This window comes from Octopus bimaculoides, chromosome 24 (genome assembly GCF_001194135.2).
Source record: "Octopus bimaculoides isolate UCB-OBI-ISO-001 chromosome 24, ASM119413v2, whole genome shotgun sequence".
NCBI classification, from domain to species: domain Eukaryota; kingdom Metazoa; phylum Mollusca; class Cephalopoda; order Octopoda; family Octopodidae; genus Octopus; species Octopus bimaculoides.
The window spans coordinates 2364955-2387191 of NC_069004.1; the positions used below are offsets into that span (position 1 = coordinate 2364955).

Below are 22237 nucleotides of genomic sequence, written 5' to 3' on the forward strand. Positions count from 1 at the left end.
GTGTTTTTTTTTACCTTCTTTTGTAACCATTTCTTTTTCTTTGTTTTTTTTTTTGTGTTTGTTTGCTTGTTAGCTTTTCGTACTTTCAGATTCAGTAAAACAAAGAATAAGACAAATACTGGGGTGGGGTGAGGAGTGTGGTTCTCAACCAGGGTCCATATGGTCCTTGGTGGGGGGTGGGATCCGTATAATTTTTTTTTTTTTTTTTTTTTGGTCAAAATTTACACGGAATAAATTGCTTATACTTCTTCAATGCACCGAACACCTTACCAATTCTTTTTATGTAATTCCTAATAATTTTCAATTCCCAAAATATAATGGGATTTTTTAACCATCGAATGGTTTATGAGGGTCCAGTGGAGTAAAAGAGGAATCAAAAGGATTCCATAGGCAAGAAAATGGTTGAGAACCACTGCCATAAAGCATCCTAGTAGAGAATAGAAAATGGTAATTAGTAAAGAGGGACAATAGGGTAACACTGATAGTAGGAGAGGTTGTATCTTTGTGTCTGTATTTGTCCTCCACCACTGCTTGACAATTGGTGATGGTTTGTTTATGTCCACATAATTGAACAGTTCAGTAAAAGAGACTGAAAGAATAAGTGCCAGGCTTAAAAGAAAAAAAGTACAGGGGTTGATTTATTTAACTGAAAATTCTTCAAGATGGTGCCCCAGCTTGGCCGCAGTCTGATGACCGAAACAAGCAAAAAATAAAGATGTGTATGTGTGCATTTATCTGTGTTCTTCAAAAGATTACAATGGCATTTGTTATCGTTGCCCCTTCTGTCAACCAATCACCTGCTTACTTCACATCTCAAAAGACATGGGGAAATAGGATATCTCCTCTTACTTGAAAAACCCATGTCGAGTGTTAGTGACAGGAAGAGCATCTGGTTGTAAAACACTGCCTCGATAACATATTCATCTGACTCGTGCCCACATGAAAAAGTGAACATAAAACAAATGATGGGTGTGTGTATATTTTGTGGTAATTAATATATTCTAATTATTCTTTCTTCCCACTCTATTAACAGATTCAAAAGCTGTAATGTTCATCCTGCCATTATTCAGCTGGGTCTTTTATATTCACGGGGATTAATATGTGGCTCAAATGCACGCTGCATCAGTTTACTGCGAGCGCTTCAACAAGTAAGTGTTTAAAAAAAAATTTTTTTAAATATATTTTTGCCATCTTTTTTTGCGTCCCATTTTGTCATTGTCATTGTTTTCGTTTTGTGTCCACTTTTCCATTCTAGTATGAGTTGGACCACATGTAATGCATGTACTTGTCAAGATATATGTTTTTTTTTAAGTTTAGAAACATGTAGCGAGACCTTTGACGATACACCATGCTTGAAAAGACCTGTCAAGGGGGACAAATACAGACACAAAGACACACGCTTATATAAATATATATACATATATAAATATATATATATATATATATATATATAAATATATATATAATACAATTCTATATTTAAGGGATGAGGAATTATGTACATTATTTACATTTGACGGATATTTGTCCTCATCTTGTTTGTTGCTAACACAACGTTTCGACTGATATACTCTCCAGCTGTCATCATATATATATATATATATATATATATATTTTAGGATGGGCTTCTTTCATTTTCCATCTATCAAATCTGCTCACTAAGTTTTGGTTGGCCCAAGGCCATAGTAGAACATACTTGCTCAAGGTAGCATGCAATTGGACTGAACCCAGAACCATGAGGTTTGGAAGCAAGTTTCTTACCACACAGCCATGTTTCACTAATTTTCAAAATTAGTTGAAACAAATGCAGTCTACTTTAACACAAATGTGTTAACGGAGGGGTTAAAGAACAGCCATATAGTGAGGTCCATTCAATCAGCTGTTCTTCCTCCCCACCAATTCATACCTTTGAGCCAATAAAGAAAAAAATTATTATTTTCAAGAGATTTTCATATTCAAAATTGATGGTTTTTTTTTCTTTCTGCCTTTTTGTAGGTTATTCGTGAATATTCTACACCAACAGAGAAAGAACTTAGCCGAGATCTGGAGCACCGAATCAGACATAGTATTGAGTAAGATATTTTCCTCTCTTTTTTTTCGACTTTTGTTTCATTTATCATCATCATCATCAACATTTATCGTCCATTTTCCATGCTGATATGAGTTAGGTGGCTTGACAGGAACTTAACAGGTAAGGCCTGGGACTGCACCTGGTTCCATAGTCTGCTTTGACATGGTTTCTATGGCTGGATTCTCTTCCTAATGCCAGTCATTTTACAGAATGTATTGAATGCTTTTCGTGTGGCACCAGCACCCACACCACTGTTTTTTTTTTGACCACGCATTGGATGAACAAGACTCATAGGTCTACCTCTTTCAGCCATAACTTTGAGACAAGGACATAACTCTGCTGGCTCCATTTAGTTTCCATGACCGAAAAATCTAGTTCCATTGCTATTTCTTGGTTTGTTCTACAAATAAACTATTTCTTCTAGTCAAGCAAAAAAATGGAATTTAAACCCAGAATGGTTGTGGGGTTAAGAAATGAATTTTCCTCAAACACATGGTTTTGGGCTGAGTTAAAAAGTTTTCTCATTATTAACTTGGAATATAAATTAACACAATAGGTGCAGGTGTGGCTGTGTGGTAAATCGAACATTGTAAATAATTTTTATTGTGTATTTAAAATTGTAAATATTTAATCAATACAGCTTCTTCACCCCTTTTATGTTTGTCTGTCCTTGTTTGTCCCCTCTTTGTAATGCCTTTATGGCAAATATTTATGAAATAAAGAAGCTAGGCACCACACAAGGCGAGTAAAAAAAATATTGAATTAAAATTTCAATCCATAATTTGAATATGATGATTTTTTTTTTGTTTTTGTTTTTTCCATCTTGTTTTTCATTTTCTCTTTCCTGCTTTATCTCTTTCCCATTCTTTTAGCTTTTTGGTTACTTGCCGACATCTTTCTGTGAGTATGAGGAATGCCATTCGATCTTTGAAGAGAAACATTTCACTCATCAGTCCCGAAGTGGATGAAAAAGATGTAAGTATCTTGTGATGGACTGTAATTAGGGGCCTTGATACAGAAATAAGTGTTACAGGATCAGGTTTTTTTGACTGATGTCGAGATCTTGTGAAGGTGTGTGGCTTTGTGGTTAGAGTGTGCAGCATATGATTGTAAGGTCACGAGTTCAATTCCTGACAACGCATTGTGTCCTTGAGCAAGACACTTTATTTCACATTGATCATTTCCACTCATCTGGCAAAAATGAGTTGTACCAGTAATTCAAAAGGGCCAGCCTTGTCACATTCTGTGTCACGCTGAAAGTTGACCTTAGTGGGATTTGAACTCAGAATGTGAACGACTTGGAACAAATACTGCTCTGATGGTTCTGCCAGCAAATGACTACGATGATGGTGATAATGATAATGATGATAACAGTAACATCATTAATAAGAAATATCTGTAAAAAACAAAAAAAAAACACAAACGGCAAATGAAACGTGTGTGTTCCATCATAATTCTTAACGATGCACATTAAAACTAGGTTAACGACCCTTAATTAAGACTAGTCCAAGAAATAAATAAAACTAAAAGAATTTAAAACGAACAGGTAAGTCTTGTTTGTAGACGTCTAATTTAAACGTTGATTGCTTCAGTGAAGCCTTGAGTGGGGTGGGGGTGGGGAGTTAAGTAGATTTTTTGTTTGTTAAAAAAGAGAAAAACGAAACTTGCCAAATGGTAAAACATGAGAAGAAATGTTATTTTGTACGTATGCATTCGTTAACTTTTGCTCGTATTATTATTATTATTATTATTATTATCATCATTATTATTGTTGTTGTTGTTTTTTTTTCCTTTTTCTTCTCTTTACCATCCTTAATTTTCTGTTGAAGGCTAAAGAAAAATTGGTGGATTTTATTGATCGATACATCAAAGAGAAGCTATATTTAGCTGCAGATGCTATTTTCATGAAAGCAAAAGAGAAGATAGAAGATGATGATGTAATCATTGTATATTCAGGGTGTGTATCTTGCAATGTTTTGCTTTGGTTTGTCTTTTTTTTTTTTTTTTTTTTTTTTTTTTTTTTGGTCTTTGGGTTTTGTCAAGAATTATTACTATAAGCACAGGTGTGGCTGTGTGGTTAAGAAGTTTGCTTCCCAACCACATGGTTCTGGGTTCAGTCCCACTGTGTGACACTCTGGGCAAGTGTCTTCTACTACAGCCCCAGGCTGACCAAAGCCTTGTGAGTAGATTTGGTAGATGGAAACTGAAAGAAGCCTTTCAAATATACAGTCAAATAAATTTAATGCTTGTCCAGTTCAGAGCCACAAAAACACATTTTGTGAAAGAACCAAATTTTATGCTAAAAGGTACCAAATGCATGAGAGGATACCAAATACTAAATAATCAATATAAAATGGCTCTAATATATCTTAAACAAAGAAAAGTACTTTAGCTGAGCTGATATTTTAAGGAAACCTTCTGATTGCTGTCTGGAATTTTCCATTTTTGGCACTTCACTCACTCAAAAATATTTTGAACTTTGGAGATTAACAATTGTACTATTTAATTTTGCCATGTAAATATGCATGTGTGTGTGTCTGTGTCTGTGCGTTCCATAACTAAAATCTTTATATGAAATGTATACTTTTTAAAATTTCGTATTTGTTCTTCTTACACTCTACTCAACAAACAGGTCATCGCTGGTGCGTGAAATCTTAATTGATGCTAAAAAGCACAGCAAACGATTCAGTGTAATTGTAGTAGATTCTCGGCCTCGAATGGAAGGTAAGTATTTAAGAAAACGATCAATTTGTTTTTCATTGCATTTTATTATTTTCAAGGTTTGACATGGGATGCTGATCACGTTCTTGAAAGTTCAAACAACATTACTGCACTTAGTATTATGTGCTGGTGCCACATAGTACACTCTGTAAAGTGGTTGGTGTCAGGAAGGGCATCCAGCCATAGAGGCAGACATCAGAGCTTGGTGCTGTCTCCTGACTTGCCAGCTCCCATCAAAATGTCCAACCCATACCAGCATGGAAAACAGACGTTAGATGATGGTGGTGATGATCTATCTTGGTCCCTCTGATCATAAAGTAACCTCTCATCTGGCACAAAACCACCTTCCTCAATATTACTCCTTTCCTCAGTTAAGGGGCCTTGTCTTATAAGATATTTGGTGGCCTCGCTGCTAGTGCCATGTAAAAAGCACCCAGAACACTCTGTAATGTGGTTGGTGTTAGGAAGGGCATCCAGCTCTAGAAACCATGCCAAAGCAGACAGAAGAGCTTGGTGCTGTCTCCTGATTTGCCAGCTCCTGTTAAAACCATCCAACCCATGCCAGCATGGAAAACACACGATGAGCTTCTTTTGGTTTCCATCTACTAAACCTAGTCACAAGACTTTGGTCAGCCCAGGACTGTATTTGAAGGCACTTGTCTAAGGTGCCAGGGAGTGGGATTGAACTCAAGACCACAAGGTTAGGAAGCAAGCTTCTTGACCACACTGCTGTGGCTGTTCTTCACCTGAGTTAACCATTTGTCTTTTATTGATGTTTGCATTTTGTTTATATTTTAGGTAAGAAAACAGTAGAAGCTTTGGTTAAAAACGGCGTGGAGTGTTCCTATGTACTGATCAGTGCCATTTCCTATGCAATGCAGAAGGTAAATTACTATTTCTTGTCCATTATCTAATATTTTAATTGGTTTAAATTGAGATTTATGGAAAAATTTTTTAAATAAAAAAAAAACATTATCATCAGAAATCTTTCATCATTATCATCATCATCATCATTTAACATCTGTTTTCCATGCTGGCATGGGTTAGACCAGGGTTTCTCAACCGGGTTCCATATAAGATTTTTGGGGTCCACAGTAATTTTTCAGGGGCCATGAAAAAATTGTGCTTCAGACTGAATAAAGTTTATGTGCAATAAATTGGTCATACGTCCCAATATATATTTTTATATTCTTGGGTATTTTATCTTCTTCTCTTCTTTTTTCAGGCAACAAAAGTCTTTCTCGGTGCTCACGCTGCTTTGGCAAATGGTTACATTATGTCTCGAGCTGGTACATCCTTGTTGTGTATGATGGCGAAGGCTTACACAGTGCCTGTTCTGGTTTTCTGTGAGACACACAAATTCAGCGAACGTGTCCAAGCTGACTCGTTTGTTTCCAATGAACTGGGTAACTCTTTTCACTCATTTATTATTTGCCTTTGATTTCTATTTAACACCTGCTGCAGGTAAGGCTGTGTGGTTAAGAAGCTTGCTTTGGAACCGCTTACTGTCTCAGACTCAGGACAAGTGTCTACTTCTATAGTTCCAGGCTGACCTATACCTTTTCACTGAATTTGGTAGATGGAATCTGTAAGAAGCCTGTTGTGTATATGTGTGTGTGTGTGTGTGTTTGAGGGTTTGTCTTGACATCGAGTGAATGTTGTTAATGAATGTCATTCCTTTCCAATATTCTGCAGAAACATTCTCTTGTCTTGGTGAAATATAACCTTGCTTGGAAATGAAGTAAAGGTTGACTTCACCTGACTTCTCGTGCAAGTGTGGAAACATGGTTGTTAAAAGATGATGAAAGCTGGTACATGGGCTGCTACTACAATTTTTCTGAAGCCACAATTACTCCTTCCCACTCAGCCTAACTCAAAGTGTTTTAATCCTTCACAAATGCCATGGAACATATTGGTTTCCATTTGCCCAAAAAGCACCACTCAGTCCCACTGTATGGCACCTTCAGTAAGTGTCCTCTTCTGTAGCCCCAGGCCAATCAAAGCCATTTGAGTGGATTTGCTAGACAGAAACTGAAAGAAGCCCATGTTTATGTTAAAAGTATTGGTAAAGCAGTTATCGTGTTTACAGATGTTTGAGTCTCATGGGTAGCCTTCAATTTTTTTCTTTCTTTTTTTTTTTTAACTAATATTTACAGCCTTATGAAATGTTTTTTATTTTCATCTTATCCTTCTCTTCAGCCGATCCAGATGACCTAATCCACCTTGACAACCAACCTGATTGCCTGACCGACTGGAAATCGTACGAATCTCTCACACTGTTGAATCTTGTCTATGATTTCACACCACCCGAGCTGGTCACAGTGGTCATCACCGAACTGGGCACCATTCCGTGTTCGTCGATCCCAGTCGTGTTGAGAGTGCAACAAGAAACTTAGGACCATTTCTTCTTCCTTTTCTTCTGACTTGACTTCTGAAGAATCTTCTGGTTTTCCTCACCTCTTGCCAGTAACTACCACCACCACCACCACTATTACTACTACTACCTGCCTATGTTGTCATCTAATTGAATACTCTACAACCAAACCAACCTCTCTCCCTTACACCGCTACTACTTCTACTACTACTATTACTGACAGTGATAGAAATATGTTATACAAGAGAATTTTTTTTAAAAAAAAAAAGAGAAAAGAAAACCAAAAGAAGAAAACAACCAAACAAAACAAATAAAATAACTTGCTTTTTCTTATTAATTTCTATAAATTATTTTTCAAATTTCTCCATTTCTTCGCTGTACTTTTTCTTACTTTACATGTCTGGAACTATTCTTCAGCTGCAGACTTTGTCTGAGCTTTGGGCAAAGATGTCTTGGAGACACATCTTGTTGTTCTCATTGTTACGAGTCTCTGGCACATGCGTGGTTGGGTGGTTAAGTAGCCTGCTTTGCAACTATGTGGCTTCCGGTTCAGATCCACTTGGGTCAGAAGGGTCTTCTACAATAGCCCTGGTCCATCCAAAGCCTTGTGAATGGATGTGGTTGATGGAAACTGTGAGAAGCCCATTTTTTATATATATATATATGTGTGTGTGTGTGTATATATATATATATATATATATATACACACACACACATGTATGTATATATACACACACACATACATGTATTTCTGTGTGCCTGTGTTTGAGTGTACCCATGGCTAGTCATCTTGTAATGGTTGTAACTGAGCATCATAGTATTTCTGTAAACCCACCATACCTATCTTTTATGTCACCCCATATTGATAGTCCCTGCCCTGGCGTTCTTTTTCTAACTTGGTAAGAAGGGAAGGGTGTGTAATAATGAGTGGTTTGATGTTTTCAGTTTGTTTTCTACGATATTAGGACAAAATCCCCTGGGATGTTGTTCTTTCTTTACAATAAAAATATTTTAAGAAAGTGAAATTTTATAAAAAAAAATTAAAGATATTTATTAGTAGATATTTTTGTGTAAAATTTATCCAGGGGAATTTTGTCCTGTTACCATTTTCTACATCTGAAAGGAAATGTATGACTGCTTGATAATAGTCAAACGGGTCTTGCACATGACCAGATGTTTCTTACCTAACCGTACTGTCACTGCCATATATAGCACTTGCATAATAAGTGCTAGTCCTATACATGCAGTTAGTTTTATGTTGTATCAGAGTCTTACATGATTCTGACATTACTTTATTGGCTGGAAAAAATTCAAGGAACTATTACCGCAGCAACTATGGTATTCCCTCTTTGAATGAAAGGTAGATTGTGTGATACTTGTGTACAAACTGCAATGCTGCATGGCAGTGAGATGCCATTTTAAGTTCAAGCTCTGTTCTGAGTTCAAATTTGGGGTCGATAAATGAAGTACCAGTTACGCACTGGGGTCGATAAATGAAGTACCAGTTACGCACTGGGGTCGATGTAATTGACTTAATCCCTTTGTCTGTCCTTGTTTGTCCCCTCTATGTTTAGCCCCTTGTGGGCAACAAAGAAATAAGAAACTGTGTGGAAGCCTGCTGTTTATATACATATACACACACATATACATTTGTATCTATAACCTCCACCACTGCTAGTTACATCCCATAACTCAGCTGTTGACCAAAAGAAACTGACAGAATAAGTAGCAGACTTTTAAAAAATGTACTGGGGTTGATTTGTTCGATTAAAACCTTCAAGGTGGTGCCCCAGCATGGCTGCAGTTCTCTCACTAAAACAAGTAAAAAAGAGCAAAAGATAAAGGAATCTGAGGGTCAGGTATTGGTGTGAAACCAAATAGTGGTTTAGACCAGTGGTTCTCAACTGGGGTCCACCTGACCCTTGTGAAGTCCACCTGACCCTTTTGGGGTCCATATCAGATTTTGCTGTTAAAATTTATCTGCAGTAAATCAGTTATACTTTGATAATACTCAAAATATTTTAACAATCTTTTTTATACAATTCCTAATAATATTTTATTATAAAACCATAATAGAATTTTTTTTACACATGGAATGGTTACGAGGGACCATCAGAGCAAAACAGGAATCAAAGAAGTCCATATACAAAAAAAAAAATGGTTAAGAAACACTGGTTTAGAACTATGACCGAAGAATGATGGTTTTAAGTACTTTCCAATCAATTCCACTGCACTCTCTTCTAAATCTGTGACCTTATAAGCTAAAGTAAGGAATCGTTATTAGCTTTTGCAGTAAGGCAGCGAGCCGGCAGAATCGTTAGCATGCTGGACAAAATGCTTAGCATTTCTGAGTTCAAATTCTGCTGAGGTTGGCTTTGTCCTTTCTGAGTCGATAAAAGAAGTACCAGTTGAATACTAGTGTCGATGTAATTGACGAAATCCCTTCTCCAGAATTTCAGGCGTTGTGCCTACATAGAAAGGATTACTCCCTGTTGCAGTGCTGAAGACTGGGTCTTTGGAATTGTGTAAAACGATACGTTCTGGACAATAAAATGTTGTATTTCTCTCAATAAGCTATGGCTTACACGTTTTGTCAACCGTAGAATATAGGCGAACGAGAGAAAATATAACTGGGAAAGACAAGCGGAATGAAAAAGGAAGTACATGCTAATTATCATGCTCCAGTATGACCGCAGCCGTAATAGCTGAAACGTATAAAAGAATACAAAGAAAACAAAATTGAAGAGTAAATTAACCTTCACTAAATATTTCTCCTTATTCAATATCGAATTGCTTATATTTCAACAATGCTTTATTTGAGAAAATCACGAGAATTAAGATATAATGAGGATGTGCGAAGATGGAATGATAGAAAATGTAAGGTCGGAAAGGGAAGTGTGGATAAACTGGACACGAGATTCGAAACAAGTGGGAAATGTTATTGTGATGTTCATGCCTTTCCGAACGGTGTTTACAGCGTGAAGGTTAGGAACTAAAAGTGCATTGTTAATTGCTCGCTTGCTGATGTCAAGGACTTTCGACGAGAAATAATGGATACAGAGCGATAGATATGAATAAATAGATGTAGAAAATATATAAAGTTTTGAGTTTTTAAAGATCTCTGCGCTTTATGAATAGTATGAGAAGCAGACAAGTGAAATGCTGTCAACTCTGGAATCAAAAGCGAAAATAATACTAAGATCCTGAGATAGATAACTACAAATATGTAAAGAGATGGCGAACAAATTGATGAATAAATAAAACCAGTCCGCGGTAATTAGGGGTGGTCTGTCGATAAGTTATCTAAAGATCGCATATTCGTATAAGCTCGTAACTCCCTAGCAAATCTGAATAAGTTGGTATGGTTCTAGAAATAGATAGTAACTTCGAAACAGAAGGAAGAAAGCTACAGAATTATGCATATATATAGTATAAACCTTTTAGCAGGATAAGACAAATTAAATATCGCAAATGAAATTCTGTTGGAAAACGTGAATTCTAATGTGTAGTTCCAAGCAGGTCCTTAACCACTTTTTATTATTTTTTTCATCCCCCAAAGGGCTCTGTCTGACAGGATTCGAACCTATTAATTTTCACATCTTTTATTCGTTGATTTTGGCCAACACATGTAACCACTTGCCTCTACTACGGACCATGTTATTTTTTTTTCCCTTTTATTTCATTGAAACGGATAGAGAGATCGCAGAAAGAGTGGCGGGAGAAGGTCCTTAGTGATAAGCGTTGTTACGACGCATGCGCAGAAGCTGAGTTGCTGTTAAGGAGAGGGAGGGTTAAAGTTGATATACCTTCAGAAAAGGGGGAAGGGAGAGAAAGAAAAGAGAGAGATACATAAAAGTGAGAGAGAGAGAGAGAAAGCTAGAGAGACAGAGAAAGAAACAAACTGACAGAGAAGGAGAGCGTGACAGAGATAAATAGATAGATATAGAGAGACAGAGAGAGGAAGGGAGGGAGGAGCAGTTAAATGAGACATGGATGGCAGTACTCTTACCTTCACGACTACCACCACTGTCATCGCCGCCGTCATCATAAGCCGCCGCATCAGCAAATACAGTAACAACGACGACTGCGACTGTTTTTTTTTGTTACAGCGACAAGAAGCAATAGCAACAACCATAACAGAAATGACTAACTAAAGCAACACCAGATAAGACGATAATTACGACTGTTACCACTTTTACTTCGTCGTTGTCGGTATTTATTGTTAACGAAACCTGACAACGCCGCTTCTGCATCTTTATCACCAAACAATAATAAATAAGGACAACAAAAACAAAACAACAACAACAAGAATGGGAACAGCATCATCATAATCAGCAGCAGAAGGTAGAGGAAGGTAAATAAAAAGAACAGCAGCATCATTATCATCGGTTGCAGGAGGTAGAGGGAGGCAGAGAAAAAAAGAACAACAGGAGTAGCGGTAAGAGTAGCGGCAGCAGCTGCAAGGGAGGGAAGCGCAACAGACGGAGGGGGGTGAAAGAAGTGGGAGGAAGGGAAACGGCGAGCAAGAACTGGAGTGAAAGGATGAGGATGGGGAGGAAATTGGTTTTGTAATGATTAATAATGAGAGTGAGCGGCGGTGAAGGGAGAGGAGGAGGAGGAGGAAGCAGATACCGTCATCAGAAGAAGAATTCTTGGACGACCACGACCACGGCCACCGTTTTAATTCTGCTCGCTTTTTTTTTCTTCTCCACCTACGACGGGTGACATTAGTGGACACATTGGGGTAGACACATCAGTGGACATTTCAACACTATATATATATCAAACCACAAAACCACTAGTAATATTATTATTATTACTATTTTCCTACTAACCTCTACTACATCCAGCACCATTACTAGACGTGGGTCTTTGACAACTGGTGGTGGTGGTGGTGCTGTCTTCTCTGCTGTCGGTGGTGGTGGTGGTGGTGGTCCTGGCAACCGTGCTGCTGCTCGTAGTGGTACTGGGGGTTCAGGTTCGAGCAGAGTTATGGACAGCAGTGGAGAGAACAGCATTTGTTACCAGTCTCTGGCCGATGAATCGGAAATTGCTCAAACAGGGATACACATGTTGCTAAATAATGGATTTCGTGAAGCAAAGTTATTGTTCGATTCACACAAGTAAGTAGTTAAGGTTTATGATTTATTTTGTTGTTGCTTGAACTCCAGCTCGGCTACAATCAAAAGACAGTCCAACTGTGACCACCACGTATTTTGTTTTCAGCTTACAGTGTATCTCCTCGGACCACATCACATCTAATGTGACCTTCCTTTTGTTCAAGACAGTAGAATATTATTCGAAGGAGATGTGACTATTCTTTCTAGCAGGCCAAGCGACCGCATAGCTCCTGTATTGTTGGCTCTCAAGCCAGTCTAATGTCATTAACATGAAACCTAAAAAACAGAATTATACATAAATATATGTGTTACAAGCTAAGAATTGTCGTACGAGGATAGACTAACTTTTCTATCTAGTTTAAGATCGATAAAATAAATACCAGGCATATAATTGGGTGGGGGCAAGGGGGAGGGATTCAATCGATTATGCCCTTTCCTTTCGAATGTGTGACTTTGTATCCATTGTAAGAAATTTACAGTGGTAGACTTTATTGGTAATTACATTCTTCGTCCTCCACTTGTTCTAAATTCAAATCCCGACGGGGCTTGATGGTTGATTCAAATGTGGGGGTCCCTGTGCCAACCAATGTCAGGGCAGAGGGAAGAATTTAAAAGAGAGAATCGTTCTTTGTTGTTATCGGGAGTTGTCAAAAAAAATGGTAGAAGCGCAAGATTAATGATAATAATAATAATAATAATAATAATAATAATAGTGATAATAATGTATTACAGCATTTATTTGTGAGGTCAATAACTGTACTGGGGAAAGATGGTGATTAGCATTGTGTGATTAAATAAGGTGTCGAAGCATGTACTCGGATCGATTTAATTGATTTATTCCTGTTACCTTTTTTTTACACGTTTCTGGCGTTGTTCCCCCCTCCCCCAAAAAAGAGAAGAAAAAAAGAAGAAATATCAGGGATCATTTATTTAAGAATTGTTTAGAGCGTCGGACAAAAGACAAAATGCCTTGTGATATTTTATCTTCCGGCTCTTCTTTCGAATCTTGCCGAGGTCAACTTCGACAAAATAAGTCATTAAAGTCACCACAATCAATCAGGGTAAGGGGGAGGGGTTTGATGTAATCAACACCTTCCCCCCACCCCCACCCCGTTTCGGCCTGCATCCTCTTCTTCGAAATTTCTGGGCCTTGTGCTTATATTAGAAATAATAATTAGTATTTCTATTTATTAACGTGTTAATTGTTAGTGTCAATTTCGCAAACTAAATCAAGCTAATTTGAATGATTTAGGAAAATGTATGTTAAGTGTATTAATTATTTCTGTGATTGAATTAAGAAAAAAATTAACTCAGCCAGAGACATTACTTATAAAAGTCAAGGACTTCGAAGAATTGATGTCATCGACTTCGCTCTTCTTCCTCATCACTTTAAAATTTGTGATCCTGTGCCAAAGCCGAAAATATTATTTCGATTAAGAATCTGTGAATGCACGAGGATAAAAGAGTATCTTTTAATCCTGAAGAATCGGGTACTCCGTCGAGTACCTTTATATATTGTTTAGGTTTACTGTTATTAAACTTGTAAATGGCATGTTGAGCCTGTAGCTTTGTCTTTTTGGCATACCTACACAAGTATGTCACTCGACTTCGTTTCCTCATAACTTTCAGAAAAATTATATTTTTAATTAATTCCTTTTTTACAAATACCTCTCTGATGGTGTAGACGACAATTATACTGGAAGTTAATGTGAAAAAAAGAAATTCGGGGCTTGTACATATATATACTGACACATAATCATATATGTCTACAAAATCAAACTTGAAATTTTGAAGAAAAAAAAAATGTGATATATGTCAGTATGTATGTGTGCGCGCCCATCAATTTGTTTCATTTTCATGTACATTTAAATTTCAATATAATCTTAATCTAAATAATTTGAAAGGTATTTGTGGAAGATTTCGCTAAAAAACAGTATTTTTCTGGGAGTTATGAGGAAACAAAGTCGGGAGGTGGTCCACTTGGGTAAGTATGCCGCTTGTTTTTAGGCCAGCATTTTAAACTCCACGTCTTTGGAGCTCTGCTGGTGACTGACGGACAATCAGAGGCGTTTCAACCTTGACTATCCTCTCTTATCTAATTTTTTTTTCCATCATCCATTCATACATTCCTCGTTGTGTCACATTTCCCTTTCACTCGGATGTGACACATCGTTAGATATTTAGAAAGATCTTTTTTTTGTTGTATGTGTTGTGCCTTTTTGTGACAACCGTTAAATTCTTCCTAATATCTATGGGTGGTCCAGTCGGTTGATATCCCAGTAACGATAAAAATCTCTTGTTGCTTATAGTTTTTTGTTCACTTGTCTGGCTCTCCACGTCTCTCTGTGTGTCTGTGTTCCTCAATCTCGTTATCTTGCTCTCTTCCTCTATCCTACATAAAAATATTCTATTATATTACATATATTTATGTTACACACACATTATAATAAATATATACATTTTATAGAATATATTTGTATATAATTTAGAATTATATTTATATTTCAGAATATATATTATAGAAGTTATATAAATCTCTCTCTCTCTCTCTCTCTCTCTCTCTCTCTCTCTCTCTCTCTCTACATTCGTCTTCCATGCTGGCATGTGTTGTAGAAGCACTCACATACATCATCATCGTCGTCGTTTCACATTCCATTTTTCCATGTTAGCGTGCGTCAGACGAAATTAGTGGAAGCAGATTTTCCGTGGTCAGATCTCCTTCCTGCCATCAACCCTCAGATATTTCTAATTTTGGTAATATTCCCATCATAACCGGACATGCTTTCACAGGCGACTGGAAATGAATGCCACTACCATCTTGTGATGGCAAGACAATGAGAACCAAACACACACACACACACACACAACAGGCTTCTTTCAGTTTCTGTCCATCAAATCCACTCACAAGGCTTTTGGTTGGCTGGTGCTATAGAAGACACCTACTTGTCCAAGGTGCTACACTCAGTGGGACTGAACCTGGAACCATGTGATTGGGAAATGTACTATTTACACATTACATGCTTGAGTCTATAATCAATCCGTCCCTCCTCTCCTCTTTAGAGGCAGGCATGGCTGTGTAGGGATACCATCTCCCAAGGAGTGCTAGGAAGTTTACTTCTCAACCATGTGAGTTGGGCGAGAGTGTTCTACTCTAGTCCAAGGCCGACCAAAGCCTTGTCTGTGGATTTGGGAGACATAAATTGAAAAGAAGCCACTAAGTTATGGGAAAATAAACACCAATATCGGTTGTCAAGCGGTGGTGGGGGTCAAACATAGACGCAAAGAACCCCTCCACACACACACATCATCATCATCATCATCGTTGTTTAATGTCTTCTTTCCATGCTGGCATGGGTTGGACAGTTTGACTGAGGACTGGCGAACCAGATGACTGCACCAGGCTCCAATATGATCTGGTAATGTTTCTACAGCTGAATGCCCTTCCTAATGCCAGCCACTCTGAGAGTGTAGTGGGTGCTTTTTACGTGCCACCAGCGTGAGAGCCAGTCAGGCTGCACTGGCATTGGCCACAACTGCAATTTTCATTTGATTGTGATTTATTTTGATTTTACTTTGTATGTATGTATATGATTTTGATATTATTTTGTATGTGTGCATGCATGTGTGTATATATATATATATATATATATATATACACACTATGGGCTTCTTTCAGTTTCCATCTACCAAGTCCACTCACATGGCTTTGACTGGCCTGAGGCTATAGTAGAAAATACTTCCCCAAGGTGCCATGCAGTAGGACTGAACCTTGAACCATGTGGTTGGGAAGTAAGCTCCTTACCACACAGCCATGCCTGTGCCTATGTAAGGAAACTTTTATAAGCTGATTGCATTGTCAAATCTTCAGAGATTGCGTAACTCTCATTAGTTCTTAGTATTCATACAAAAGTGCTATGTTATCAGCTGTAGTTGACTACTAATATTGCTTTGTTGTTAATGAAAGAAGCATAAGATGATGTAAGTAGATATTGTATGAACACTTAATTAACGAAGTTGATTTTTTTTAATTCCCACTTCAATCTGTTTTAAATCATCAAGTTTCTTATCCATTGTAATTCTCTTCATGGCTCCTTTTCTTTGTCTGACTTTCGATTCCATTTGAGGGCTTCTTTCCAGTCATCTTGGATCGTTGGTAAATCCAACAGTGACATCAATCAACAATCATCCACAACAAGTATCATCACCACCATCATCATCATCGTTTAATGCCTGCTTTCCATGCTGGCCTGGGTTGGACTGTTTGACAGGAACTGGCAAGCCGGGGGAGGGGGGGGGCTGCACCAGGCTCCAGTCGTATGTTTTGGCAGGAAGAAAAATATCACCAGGAAAGAACTGTTTTGTGTGAGCAAAATATTGTCTTATTTCTATGGATGCAAAAATTGGAAGTGAAAAGATGTAAGAGTATGGGAGTAAGGTGGTGGTGAGCAGGAGGAAGTACTGTGTGATTTCAGTTGGGTGAATGGTTACCAGTTTTATGAGCACTTTGTCCCTTGCACCCCTGACTGGGGCCTCAAAAACTCCACATTCTAATCTCGTACACATACACACTCGCCATTGTGTTGATGTACAACACATGTAGCTACAAACATTGCAGTTCTGCTGTTATTTCTGTTGTTGCTTGTTGGATAGTCGGAAGTTGTTTGGTTGGTAACTGCGGTGGAGCTGGTTTTATAGTGCTGGTGATGGTGTTGGGGTATTGTTGGCGGTGGCGGTGGTCGTCATATTGTTTTGTATTGTTGTTGTGCTTTAGTCTCAAGACAATCCTTATTGAGCTGAGATCAAAGACATTTCATTCAACATTTAAAATACGCTAGAGAACAATAGCATCTCATGCCATTATTATTTTTTTTTTATATATATTTTGTGAATGGAGTTGTTTGTCTTGTTTGTACTCTTGTTGTTGTTGCTGTTGGTTATTAAGGAGTTGGTGAGCTGGTAGTGGCAGTGGATGTATTGGTTTTGTTGTTGTTGATGGCAGTGGTAGTAAGAGTTGATAAAAAAATATAGCATTTGGTAGCCAGCACCCGTAGAGGAGCTTTGGAAAGCATACTTTAAGGTTATTACCCAAATTATATTAAATATATATATATATATATATATATATATATATGTGTGTGTGTGTGTATAGACAGATAAATACTCATAGTGACCTAAAAAAATATACACTCACAAACACAAATATTTAATGTAAAAAATTCCACCTCACTTCATAAATGTAAATGGTAATGCGTACGCATAATTTGCACACATTCATGTATGTATGCATGTATACACACACACACATCTGTATGTATTGTAATTGTAATATTTCAAGTTGTTAACTATTTTGATCTTAACTAAAAAAAAAAAAAATAATAATAATAAACAAGTGGCATTTTGGTTATGTGTAGTTTACAAATTCTAAAAATTCGTCATCATTTAGCATTCACTTTTTCATACTTGCATGGGTCAGACAGACTTTGCTGACTGGATACTCTTCCTGTCGCCAACCCTCACATGTTTCCAAACAAGATTATACCCATAGCTAGACATGATTTTTTTTTTCCTCAGACAACATCACTTGTATGATGATGATGATGATGATGCTCATTTACAACCATCACACAATGTCCAGACAAAGGTAGACATACACACATACAAAAAAACTGTTTTCTTTTTTCCTGTTCTTTTTCCATCTTGCAAGGTACACGGCAACCTCATTAGTGCTGGTGCCACATAAAAAGCACCCAGTACACTTTGTAAAGTAGTTGGCATTAGGAAGAGCCTCCAGCTGTAGAAACCATGCCAAAGCTGACAGTGGAAACTTGGTGTGGCCTTGCAGGTCACCATCTGACCCATGCCAACATGGAATATGAACATTAAATGATGATGCTGATGATAATGATGGCATATATGATGGGCTTCTCTCATTTTCCATTGACCAAATCTGCTTACAAGGCAGGTTTTGGTTGGTCTGTGCAGATTAGCCGTTTACCTCACAGCAATGTGGCCTCTGCTGGTTATGTCCTATTTTGTGGCCCATGGGCCAAGTTTCTTCCTCTATAGCCCCCAACTGACCAATACCTTGTGAGGGAATCTGCCAGATGGAAACCATGTTGAAATGTCTCGTATATTTTCGTGTGTGTGTGTGTGAAGAGGGGGGGGCAGATAGTTGTGGGTTTTTTTTACCCCCTCCCACAGCTTGGCAACTGCTGTTGGTTTGTTTATATTCCTGTAACTTGGTGGTTTGGCAAAAGTGGCTGAGACTGATAGAATAGGTACCAGGCTCAGAATAAATACTGATTTGTTCAACTAAACTCTTCAAGGAAGTGAGTGCTCCAGCATGGCCACAATTCATTGGCTGAAACAAATGGAAAAATAATAGCGTATGTGTGCATGTGTGTGTGTGTGTGTGTTATGTTGCCTGATATGTCATTGTCTCTTGAAATGCCTCAAAGTGATGGCCCTGACACCACAAATATCTGTGTCATGATGTATAATAATAATAATAATAATGTCTTCAGCCTCTGGGATGTTTGTGCAGATAGTCTTTTTCTTTTTCTTTTCCTTTTGTCTCTTCAAATCTCGTTTCCTTAATCTTGCCTAGAAACTTGTTTCATGAAGCACAAGGCAACACAGAGCCAGTCCTGTTTCTAGTCCTGTTTCTTTCTTGCAAAGCAGATCAGCAGTCACCGATTCAGATTCCAGTCTCTTAAAGACAGCCTATCCCTTTTGCTCCCCTTTTCTCTCTTATTCCATACAGCAAAGTTGTCTGAAGCAAGGTAGAATCAAGAGTCTCCCCAGAGACTTGCAATGACTGCAGTGGCCAATATTTGAACCCACTTCTCTTGAACTTGACATTTGATATGCTAAGCACTCATTAGTTTCATTGCTGTCACACTACAAAATATACAGTGAAATATGAGGTTTCATGTGGGGAGATCTCATCCTACAATTTGTGGAGTTTTTAACCCCTGCACCGGATAGGGGTCTTCATGGGCATAGGTTGGATGGTTTGACAGTAGGTGACAACCCTGAGGACTGCTCAAGCTCTACTGTTTGTTTTGGCATCGTCTCTATGGCTGGAAGCCCTTCCTAAGACTAACCACTTTACAGAGTGCAACTGGATGCCTTTCTTGCAGCACCAGCACTGGCAAGGTCACCAAGGAACTTACATGATAAAGATTTCTCAACTAAAAGGTGGGGGTAGTTTGGAGGGATGGAAAGTTAGTGTGATAGAGGGACAGAAACAGGGGTCTTGCTGTAGAAGAGATATATGGTTACCATATTTTAACATGTATAAGGAACCCCCTAATTTTTGGGGTTTAAAATTTGGGAGTCAGAGTCAAAGTCTTTTGTTTTGACTCCACAGCCCTGTTTGTAAGGGATTATAATACTATAAGAAACTCCCATATTTTTTTTTACCTAATCTTTGACAAAAAAAGGATTCCATATACATGTTAAGATACTGTGCTCTGTTTGGAAAAGAGAGAGGATGAGGGAGAAATGGTAGCAGTGTGCCAGGGTGTCCACTCACAAGGCATTGGCTGATCCAAGGCTGTTGTAGAAGACACTTGCTCAAGGTGCCATGCAGTGGAACTGACCCTAAAATCATGGTTGGAAAGTGACCTTCTTTAACTACATATGTGTTCAGATTAGTTCTACTGCAGAGTGGAACCCCCCCCCCCCCAAGAAAAAACTTACTGTTTCTGTTTTCATGTATTTATTTTTATGCGTTTTATTTTCCATTGTTTATTAAATTTGTTTATCTAATTGATTAAAAATTAACTAGTTTTTTCTTTTTTCTGTTTATGGTAATTTGTTCCAAATTATGAAATAATTGTTGTAGATTCAATAGGCTTTTCTTTCTCTTTCTTTACTGTCATGACTACTGATAATGATAATGATGATGATGATGATGATGATGATGATGGCATTGAGAAGTTGGTGCTGGTGGTGCTGGTTTTCATTCAGCGTTTAATATAACATAAGCATAGAACAGCTGTGATTTTTTTTTTTTAATAAATTCCAAGCAGAAAAAAAGCAGAAAACAAAGATCACCAGATGTTGTCTTATTGAATGGCTGTGAGAAATATTTTGATTAGAATTTATCAATTTATTTATTTATTTAATCATTTATTTATTTATTTTCTTTTTCATCTTTTTATTTTCACTTGTTTCAGCCATTAGACTGCGGCCATGCTGGGGCACTGCCTTGAAGAATTTTAGTCAAACGAATTGATCCCAGTATATTTTTTGTTGTTTATTTTTTTAAAACTGGTACTTATTCTGCCAGTCTCTTTTGCCTAACCACTAAGTTATGGGGATGTAAACACACCAACAGTGGTTGTCAAGCGGTGGTATGGGATAAGTACACACACACACACACATACACACACATGCCTGTGCGCATGTATATATATACACGACGAACTTTGTTCAGTTTCTGTCTACCAAATCCACTTTGTTTGGCTCAAGACTATAGCAGAAGACACTTGCCCAAGGTGCCATGCAGTGGGACCGACCCCAGAACCATGTGCTCCAGAAGCAAGCTTCTTACCCTTTAGAGGTGGCTTCACTTGGGATTTTATGTAACACTTTGTGTATGAAGATAAGCTACCAGGTGATCTGTGGTACCCTTTCTTGTAGGAAGAACAGAGTTCAGTACCAGTTATCAAACTGGGGTGATGATGCAGCTGTATTTTAGACGTGCGTCATACCATCCATGACTCTTGAGTTTAGGTTGACTTTGCCAGAGAAACAACAGAGCATTCGCGATAAGGAATGGGCGGCTGGCCTAGTTTGGGCGTTGGTCTGCCATTTTGTCTGTTTAGTCTGGAGCAGTTGCAAGAGTTTGAATATCTGCTCACATCTTGTCAAAATGTTTACACTTAGAAATGTACAAAACCACTGTTTGATATATTCACACTCACACGCATGCACACACACACACACACACACACATGTTCTTTATTCAGTTAATTTCTTTTCTTTTTTTTTCCATGCAGTCTATTTTGTTTTTTTGATTGTCTAGTCTTCAGTATTTCTTTTCTTCCTGGTTAATCAGTTTCCAAGTTTTTGCATCAAACACTTGTTCTGGTTTATTATCGGCAAAAACAATAGCATATTCCATTATCTATTCTTGGTCTTTCTTTACTAATTGAGCTTAAAGATAAAAAAAAACACAATTTCAACTATTCTAATGGAAGTTCCATGTATTTTACATTTCTGTATACACATTATATATTTTATACATTACACACAAGGAAGAGATGAGAGGGGATCAGGAAATCCTCCTTCATGAATCAAGTGACTCCCACTGGGGTCATTGTATTTGAGTACTTTCATTGACTCTGTGATTGTATGTGTTTATTCATAAGTGTCATATATTTTTTTATACTTTTACTTGTTTCAGTCATTTGACTGTGTCCATGCTGGAGCACCTCCTTTAGTCGAACAGATTGATCCCAGGACTTATTCTATCAGTCCCTTTTGCCAAACTGCTAAGTTACAGGGACGTAAACCCCACCAACATCGGTTGTCAAGTGATGGTAGGGGGACAAACACATACATACATATATGTATGTATGTATATATATATATATATATATATATATATATATAAGCCTGAGGCTAGAGTAGAAGACACTTACCTAAGGTGCTATGCAGTGGGACAACCTGGAAGCATGTGGTTGGGAAGCAAGCTTCTTACCACACAGCCACTCCTGCGCCTATATATATAGATATATATATATATAGTCAGATACACTATCCATCCATCTCTAATTCTCTGCAGGTGTCTTGAGTGGCTGTCCATAGTTTTCACTGGACATAAGAGTGGAAGACAGTATTATTGTTATTATTATTATTGTTAATTGTTGTGGTGGGAGTAATAGTTTATATGTTGCGATATCCATTTCTCTGTTGTTGGGCACCTGGTCGTTTGTTGCT

At 37.7% G+C, this 22237-nt stretch overlaps 2 protein-coding genes across 2 annotated transcripts in view; both read left to right on the forward strand.

Moving 5' to 3' along the window:
* LOC106877527 (translation initiation factor eIF-2B subunit delta) overlaps positions 1–7529 on the forward strand; it is a 14044-nt gene extending 6515 nt beyond the window's left edge. Inside the window, exons 6-13 of the mRNA XM_052976490.1 lie at positions 1008–1148; positions 1996–2072; positions 2944–3046; positions 3901–4028; positions 4704–4795; positions 5591–5676; positions 6018–6198; positions 6992–7529. Of these exons, the coding sequence (XP_052832450.1) occupies positions 1008–1148; positions 1996–2072; positions 2944–3046; positions 3901–4028; positions 4704–4795; positions 5591–5676; positions 6018–6198; positions 6992–7188 (1005 nt within the window). The 3' untranslated portion in view covers positions 7189–7529. The remainder of the gene's footprint in view (positions 1–1007; positions 1149–1995; positions 2073–2943; positions 3047–3900; positions 4029–4703; positions 4796–5590; positions 5677–6017; positions 6199–6991) is intronic.
* A 3632-nt stretch (positions 7530–11161) lies between these two features.
* LOC106877535 (tetratricopeptide repeat protein 39C) overlaps positions 11162–22237 on the forward strand; it is a 38907-nt gene continuing 27831 nt past the window's right edge. Inside the window, exon 1 of the mRNA XM_014926460.2 lies at positions 11162–12289. Coding sequence (XP_014781946.1) covers positions 12159–12289 — 131 coding nt within the window. The 5' untranslated portion in view covers positions 11162–12158. The remainder of the gene's footprint in view (positions 12290–22237) is intronic.